General features: G+C 30.1%; 1 protein-coding gene across 3 annotated transcripts; it reads right to left on the bottom strand.

Moving 5' to 3' along the window:
* Nucleotides 1-845: 845 nt before the first annotated feature.
* LOC113867194 (OTU domain-containing protein DDB_G0284757-like) lies at nt 846-6598 on the bottom strand. 3 transcript variants are annotated; one of them, XM_027502315.1, is made up of 11 exons: nt 6466-6598; nt 5592-5833; nt 5223-5296; nt 4308-4362; nt 4134-4208; nt 3576-3649; nt 3413-3461; nt 2086-2170; nt 1623-1679; nt 1491-1542; nt 846-1253 (listed from the first exon to the last, which is right to left on the bottom strand). In XM_027502315.1, exons 2-10 carry the CDS (start codon nt 5760-5762, stop codon nt 1496-1498), a joined length of 687 nt encoding a protein of 228 aa, XP_027358116.1. In that variant the 5' UTR covers nt 5763-5833; nt 6466-6598; the 3' UTR covers nt 846-1253; nt 1491-1495. The 3 variants fall into 3 exon arrangements, 2 of the variants coding, with proteins under 2 accessions (XP_027358116.1, XP_027358115.1); XM_027502314.1 differs by having other exon boundaries at nt 882-1203; nt 6466-6546; XR_003505147.1 differs by lacking the exon at nt 846-1253 and having other exon boundaries at nt 1366-1542; nt 1924-2170; nt 6466-6597.
* Nucleotides 6599-9400: the final 2802 nt, after the last annotated feature.

The raw sequence follows: 9400 nt of genomic DNA, 5'->3' as shown, positions 1-9400 counted from the left end.
CCTGCATTTATCCAAAAGTATTTTAAAAAAAATAGTTTTCATTAACTACAAGTTGGTACCTCTTTTAACAATCTATTTTTTCTTTCTACTATTCCATTTTATTTTAGAGCTTTTGGTTCAAGAAATATTATGATCAATTCCATTCTCTTCACAAAATGATTCAAAATCATGATTCTTGAATTCATCACCATGGTCACTACTTGTATAAACAATTTCAAACTCTTTCCATTTTGAGGGGGATTTTATAGTGGTCTAGGCAAGTTAGTTGACCACTAGGAGGGAATGAATGTGACCTAGTATAGACACGATTGTAGTGGGTGTTAACGTATTATTTGTCAACCCGACAATTTATTTCCTAAGTAGTCCATATAGCAAAAAGTACAGCCAATTATTAGGGCTCCAACAAACAGTAGGAGGTTAGCGATGGTTTACAATCGATTGATTATGTACACTTTTGCGTGTAATAGCTCATTCATTCGGATAATCATTTAGACATAATGCGACTTTGTTGGTGGCTTGAGAAGTGTGAAAAACTTGTGGATCGCGATACAAGGCAATAATATTTCTTCGATTGATAGTGTTGTTCTGATTGTTGGTTTATGCGTTGTGTTACAACAAAAATTTAGAAAGTGGGTGATTTGCACCTTATAATGTATAATCTAATGCATATGTTTTCAACTTAATTGTTGTTAATGACTATTGTGGTTATCGTTTTCGTTTAAGCTCAAGTTGATAGAGTAATTTGTTTTTATTTTCTTCTATAAATATTTGTTAAAAGGTTTATTCAAACTAATTAATGAACTCTATGTGATGAGTTCTTCTTGAATATGCACTCAAGTTATTTGAACCACTCGTACATTTGCCAGGCTAATGCATATGCTGATGGGAAAAATCAAAGGATTTGCATAGTTCAAATAGCTATGACAATTTTGTAAGTCAATACATGATTTGCTTTACAAAGTAATAGAAAATACAAATCATAATGGAGTGCTCTTCCCAATATAAAAAGGCATGACTAAAATAAAATAATAAATTAATAAAAGAATCATACTGTAAAAAATAATGAAGTGAAAAATTATAAAGTAATTTCTTCCCCTCCAGCTTCCTCCCCTTTATGTGTAGGAACAAAATGTCCAGTGCCCACTGCATCTTTAATACTTAGGCAAATAGAACTTCAATATTCAATTATGTAGTTTTCCTTCACTGAATAATGTATAATATTAGATATTTGGCATCAAGCAAGGAGCCGATCACTGAAAGATCCAACGGGAGAATGAGTGGTGGAAACGATGCAAAGATAAATTGATAAACCAAAATTAGATAGAAGTGATTATTACGATGTCTTGCAAATTCTCAATTTGATGTCAAGAGGTCTATTTGCCAAAGTCTCATAATTGAAAGTGAGTTTAACGGACATTTTTCCCATACCTATAAATAATAAAGAATGTATACACAACACTACATCTTATGACCTCAATGCTTGTATTTACCTCTCCTAGAATAACCAATGTTTCCTTCTTGGTTTATGCTGGATTGGTGCATCTAAAACAAAGGCAAAAGTCATATTCAATACACCAAAAGCAATTGAAATTCAAATCTAACGAATGTTATAGTGAACAAACCTTGGATTGCATACAGTGAATTGTAATGAACCTCAGACCAAAAGCTCAACCACAATTCTACATCATTAAGAACATAAATGGAAACAAAAAGCGTAAGAGAAGTCTACTATATAATACTAAATTAAAGATACGAGAGTATTTCAATTATTGTGGGCTTGATTTTGAAGGAGAATCATCTTACGAGAATTTATTAAGTTGACAAAAAGAGGACAGTACTGCTATCTTAAGTTAGGGAAAATCGTATCTTTGGTTGGAACTTCAAAAATATTTTCTTTATCAGAAAGGTGTGGAGGTACACTACCATTTCAGAATGTGCAAAGCATAATCTTTCTTGAAACAACATTTATAATATGTCAAAAGCTTTCACAAGGCACGTGGTCTCTATTTAGCTTTGCCTTCTACATAATCAAAAAAGACTAAAGTAAGTTATGGCTAGGTATAATAACTGTGATGATGGCCTTACCACGTTGTGGTGCTTGGTACAGTGGCATAATTTCAACGAAGCAAGTATCTCTGAATGATGTCAGAAGGCATATCTTTGCTGCAAACTACATTAAAAACAAGAAACATTATATGGATTCACACTATTTTACAACACATAGCATATTAACAATAGACAAATAATAGCCTCAAATTTGTCAAGAGAATATGTTGTAGAATCAAATTTGAGAACAGAACCAGTGCACGAACTCCAATGGCATAAAAATTTCAGTACAATAAAATAATTTCATTACTATATTATTTTTCCTTCTATTATAAAAATCATGGCACAAGAAAACTCAATTCTTTTGCTTCACGAGTTATGTATCAAAATAGGTAGCCATGATATCTCCATCAATATGCTTGACAGGATAAGAACCAGAATAAAACTTACATTTAAGGTCTTCAAGAACCAGAATTAATTATGTGTGTGTGTGAGGGGGGGGAAAAGAACAGAATGTGAATACCATACACGATCACTTTTCTTTACCAAAAATGCTAACTAGGTTTCACTTACAGATTCTTCGAAGTAGCACACATAACCAAATCTTGTCAATTCACTAATGGACTAAGCAAGGAAAAACACAATGAAAACTAATTCGCAAGATTTGACCCAAAATTGTTAACACCTTAATCCATTAAGTCAATGAATCTTTTTCCCATATGGTCATTACATTGTCCGTTGCTTTCAAATGTGGGGCTTCTTCACCCACCTCTCTCACCCACACTGGAGTTCCAAAAAGTTTCACCCGTTATGAAGGCCACAAACATAAAAGTAAACACACTCACGCACACTTAAAAGCAATATTAGATGCAATACATATTACCAAATACTATTCAAATAGCACATTATTATATTAATAATAGCTTTTGCTAGGTAACAATGAAATAACCAGTCAATTTTGCCCATTCTATCATTTTCAAAGTTTAAGAAGGTATCAAGCCAGTGATGGCATAAATATTTTATCTAAATGGCACTAAACAACATATTTTGCAAAAAAAGAAATTTAATTCTAAAACTTTAATATTCATGACCTGAAATTCCTAGAAGGAAATTTTGAAAAATCAGCCATATAGATCTGCTTTAGAACATTAGTGAGAGCTTGAGAAATATGTTCTTACTTTATACCTCAAGCACCAATCACAAACTTCAACTGAAAATCTTTTTCTCTATGTAAAAATGTTCCTTAAATTAAAATAGAATTGAACTTTTACATCTTTGTTTTAATATAAAAATATAAATATTTTAAAAAAAACAGAATGAAAAAAATAGTTATCAATTGGTAGCATCACTGTTTGAATATACAAACCTTATCAGCAGCTGCCTGTAAGGTAACATGGTCCCCCCATTCTCCAGATCTAACATGCAGTAGAAAAAGGTGAATATAGTGCATTTGATAAAAATGCTACTTAAAGAATCCACAAATGGGATGGTTCATTTTATATATCATGGTTTATCTGAAATATACATACTTAGCCATTTTCTTGTGGTATCTTTTGTACTTCATTGGTACATAGCATTCATATAATGAACGGTGATCTTTGAGCTGGCAATGAGAAACATTATGCAAATAAGTATCACAAACTATCTATTTGCAATATTTAATATAATTAATAGTTTTCATGTTGATCCACCATCTAGAACAGAGGATACAACTTCCCTAATAAATTTTATAACTAAATATGCTGATAACTTAACCTACATATCTTAAAACTTTCCAATTTCTTCTCTTGGAGGACATTGCTTACTCTATACAGTTACTACTTAACTAATACATTTTCATTAATCAATAATTTCCATTTAATTTAATACATTATAAAAGAATAAAAAGCTCCTTTGTATCTCCCCCCTTCTCCCTCTCTTCATTTTTATTATACATTCATTGATTCAGAACTCCTCATCTACAAATCACCAAATTTAAATTGGTTGACCTAGTTAAACATTAACAAACCAAGAAAACCAGATGTCTTCATAGGTTGACATATTTCATGGACATTATTCTTTCCATGACCAACAATAGTACAACATACCTGTTTCACAATCTCTTTACGAACATGCTTATGGTGTTCAGGTGACCTATACAGCTGATCAGAAAGGGCACGAAACTGCAACGTAGGGAGAGTCATCAGCAACAGTTCAAAAAATATTAGGATAATGCTTGTACTTGTACCTCATAAACAGTTGCTATAAAAGTAATAACATACCTGACAGTTTCCATCACCAGATACCTTAACTTCACATAAACCATATACATTCAACCTAAAAGAGTGAAGAGAGAATGGTTTTAATTCCTTCAACAAACAGTAAATGCACTGTAAAAATATGTGCATAACATTTTACAAGCTGATCTTAACCTCATTATTTCATAAATCTATGTGTCTAAGACTTGTCAATATGTGGGTCAACAATTGTAAATGGTAAGAGCAATAGTCAACAATAACAACAACAAAGTTTTATCTCACTAGAAAAGGTCCACTACATGATCATACAATACCACAAGACTCAGTCAAAAACCAAATTTTCAAAGTTGCAAAAAACCTAATCTGGAATTCTTAAAGTTCCAGCATATGAATTCTCTCCATCATTAAGTAACAGTATTACTGTTTAAAAAAATACAGTAAATACTCATGTGCTAAGATCCAGATACCGAAAGGTTGCTGATTTCACCCATATTTTTTCTTTTACATTTCACTGACGAGACATTGAAAATATGCACCTCTGTTTATTCCTAGAGGTTAAAAAAGCCAGTATACTGCTCTCATCAAGAGTTTTTACAACAGCTTTGTTATCTTATTTTCTAACCACAACTACACGACCTCTTAAAATTGCCACTAGAGCCACAGCATGCCCCACAACTCTTCTACTTTACTATGTCGTACATATGTCCATCCCAAGTCATTTTCATTTAAACAACCAAGCAGAATTTGTTGTTTATAGTTTCTACTCATTTTCAACCGAAAAAATTATTTAATTGACCTTCTATATTTTTAATTGTATATAATAAAAAGTGCATTTTTCTGCACATTTTCATTATTTCACTAGCCATCTTTCTACCACAAACTAAAGATTAAGAATACTCTCACAATAAATAGCTAATTTTATATAGGAGAAAGACATACCTCTGAATCAGACGTTGGTGATCCATACTAGCATCACTTACGGTGGGAATAAAGGAATTTATCCGGGGAACATGCTGTAATTTCAAGAAGTTGGAATCAGAAGAAATTTAAAAAAAAAAAAAAACATTAGTCAAATTATGGATATCCCTCTGTCCCACCCTGTTTAAGGAAAGGAAAAGTGCAATTGCCCATAAAAGTCTACCTTCCAATGTGATGATTATGCCAATGAAGCAAAAATAAGATAAATAAGTTTTATAAAAATGTGATTTACAGAGAAGAAAGAAAAAATGTCACCTATATTATAAATCCATAACTGGTCAAAATCCAAAGTTTTATTTAGGGGAATATCTGAAAAGCAGGAATTCTTACAGGAACAGGTTCCAAGTTGGAAAGGCGCTGAGCAACTGCTCCATCTAATTTTGCATACTCTTCTGACAGCACAAGAGCAATCATCCGGTCATCCTCAACTTCCTGCTGACTGCTATGGGAAGTTGAGCCAGAACTTTCACCCCAATATTCAGTCTGAGTTTGATTCATCATATCTTGAGCCAGCACTTACTTGATGTTTCAACTTACAAGCAAACTCTTACAACAATCTACAGACACGGAACCTACAACAATTGAAAGACCCAACAGTCATGAAACATTTTGCAATCCCAAATTTATCGAACAAGTGATCTTACCTAATCTACTTCCTACAAGCCCAGTTAGAACACTCAACAAAGCAACAAAAATAGAATAATGCATCAATTGAGATTAAACCAGTGAGTGTTAAAGCATATAAAGGAAATGATAACGAGAAACAAGACCCGAAAACCCTGCAAGAGTAATATCATATACCAAACCTTTCAATTCCGTCAGAAGAAGGTGGATATATAGCTACGAAATTAATACAAAGTGAATTATAATATAAAACGAGCAAATATGATAATCATGGTGAAATTGATAAACCAGGTCAACAACATAGAGCTTCAATTTACAAATTCTTCTTAAACATAAAAACAATACGAGAAATAAGCTGATACAAATTGATCATAAAATGGGTGAAACTCAATTGACGGGAGACAACTTTTAAACACACGCTCAGATCGTGGATTCTGATCACACATCATAAAACAAAATAATAGAGTGACAAAGCCTAAAAGGGTTAGGTGGATAATCAGCAACATCCAATCCTAAGCAACGAATATAAAAGTTTTACTTTAAATTATACTAAAAAAGATTAAAAAATAACAATAATAACCTGCGATTCTTGCGAGTGAATGAAGTGTTGTTCTTGAAAATCAACGATGCAATGAATGGGTGTGGTGAGGAAGAAGGAAGCAGTAGTGTGTGAGCCTTGTTAAATAATAATAAATACAGAAGTTTCCAATTCCGCGTTTTTTCGGTTTGGTGAGAGTAGATAATAACTTGAATGTCAATGCACAAGACACGTTATTGGTCAGTACTTTTTCGACACTCGCTAACGTCAACGTAACCGATAAAAACAAAATTAGATATAAATAATATCACAGGAATTTAATTTTTTTATGTTTTTACTTTATCTTGATAATTAAAATCAATTCTAGTTAAATTAATCTTGATAAAATTAAAAAAATATTTAAATTAAAAAATATTTATATAATTTTTTATTTTTAAAAAAATTTAAAGTAAAAAAAAAAGTTTTAAAGAATGTGTTAACAATTTTCAAAATTTTTTAAAAGTGAATACAACTCAATCAAATTATTTCATAGTTTAATTTTAAAACTAATAAAGGATAGTTTCTCGTTAATTAATATTTATAATATATATATATATATATAATGTTTTAAAAATAATAAAATGTGTTAAATACTTGAAAAATAAATTTTATCATTTATAGTAAATTTTATCCGGTTTGAAGAGGATATTGACTCAAATGAATGATAGATATAATTTAGGGGAAAAATGATAATGTTGAATTATATATTTTTAAATTTAAATAAAAAATATTATTGTAAAAATATTATAAAACATAAAATAAAAATATATTTATAATAAAAAAATTATTATATACAAAAATTAAGTTGTTATAGTGCAGTGTAAGAGCTTGATTGATTATAACGAAATTAATTAAAAAGTTGTAATTACCATAAAATGATTTATATCATTTTAAAACATGAAAATTTCTAAAATAATCCTTAAACTTTTCTTATAAATAAAGATTTTTAAAAAATTATTTTTATTATTGACAAAACTTATTAAAAGTTTTATATTTTGTGTAAGTAAAAAAAATTATTTTTTATTAAAATTAAAAATATTTACTATAATTAAAGTAAAAATATATCAACCTTCAATTTTTATATTATAAATAAAAATCTATTATACATTCAAGGTATTTATTTTTTTTATAATGTGTCACGTATAAATTTTATTAAAATTGATTAAGAATGACATATTAAGAATTGCATTCACTTTTATTGTAATAATTTTACTTTTTATTCACTTATTTATTAATTTCATTCCAAATTTTAAAAATTAAAGTTACTATTTATGTAATACCCTAAGTTTTGACTACTGAAGTTCATTAAAATTTATATATTTTGAAAGGATATAAAATAAATTTTAATTAAAATTGGCAATATAAAATTGAGAAAAAAAATTTAAAATTTTTTTGTAGATAAATTCATTCGCAGAATTAACTAAGAGAATAAAATGCAAAAAGTAAATTGTAACTTAATAATTCATTATACGGAAAGAGTTAAGGAACATACGGTACTAAGTTCCATTTACATATAACCAGCATAATAATTTACAAAATGTTAATCAAAAAGCTATAAGACTTAGCATAAATATTTATATGACCAAAGTAAACTAAGTCCTAAGAGTAGTCTTTATCCACTCCATATACTGAAGACCTGATTCTAGTCATCCATATCATACCAGCCCTCTATCTCGGCTAAGTCCTCAGCAGTCAATTTTTCATCTTCTCCAAGGTAGTCATCACCAGGATCCACCACAATCTCTATACTTGAAAATCTCTCAAATGTATATTGGGTGGGTCTCCCAAATAGGTTATGCTCGTAGAAAGCAAAAACATTATTTATAACTCTCAAGGGTCTAATTGTCCCTCGATAGATATAAAAACTAAGGATATGATGGATATAACTATTTACGAGAAACTCAAAAGGAAAATCATAATTTACATTCATCTCTACGATCCATATATTATCATCCTCACCATTCATATTAAAGTTAAAATACAAAAGACGTTGACACTCTCTAAAGTCATAGTTCATTATAACACTAACAAGATAGTCTACTAATCTATTTTATCTTTGTGGTGTTGTCATCCTTGTTCCCTGAAACATTTAGTAAGGATAAGCATCTATCTTATTATTTAAACATAGCATTATTTTAAAGGCCAACATCACAGCACAATCATAATCATGGAACATGAGGATACATAATAATATTAATCTCAAAAACAATATATCACAACTATCAGCTAATTACATAGTGTATTAGTTATATTCCATCATAAGTCATTACATTCTTCTCTTTCAAATACACACTCCTAGTATATTGTGATTACAGATATACAATATCTCCAGTAGTTTTTGAGGTCTTACACAACTAGGTAAATAGTCATTAGTTAGTCCATGCACACGGATACAACGTGTACAATAACGAGCCTCTTAGCAAAGGTATAATTAGAAGTCTAGTCAAGAAACAAATATGAGACCATGTGTCATAACCTATTTTTATTAAGAGTTAAAGACACTTTCTGCATTACTATCCCTAATCCAATTATTTACTTATATGATAATGTTCACAATATTAGAAGTATAAACTTTTAAAATCTGATTTCCGTATCTCTCTTTTTGAAAATAAATGAGTAGTGTACTCTAGCTAGGTAATTGTTGGAACTCAAGGAAAAAGATGAAGCTAGTGAGCTTGGAACACTTAGAAAAAGTACATTGAGGCACCGGTATACTAACTTGCCAATTCTCTATATATAAGGTTCTCAATAGTTGATGAAATGATGTAAAATCTTAAATTTGGTCAGCATCTATGCGCATGATTAAGGGAGTAAAACTCCAAAAGTGTGCATGACTATTCAGAAGGTAAGTGTTTGTGAAATCTCACTTCCCTGTGAAGGAAGTCATGAGATTATTTTATAGTTGTTGTTAGTGAAAAAGAAGCAAGACCTCAATGTC

This window comes from Abrus precatorius, unplaced genomic scaffold, assembly GCF_003935025.1.
Source record: "Abrus precatorius isolate BTA unplaced genomic scaffold, Abrus_2018 Scaffold5, whole genome shotgun sequence".
NCBI lineage: Eukaryota > Viridiplantae > Streptophyta > Magnoliopsida > Fabales > Fabaceae > Abrus > Abrus precatorius.
Note: the sequence above shows the minus strand (reverse complement) of the source record. Positions and strands in the feature narration are given on the sequence as shown.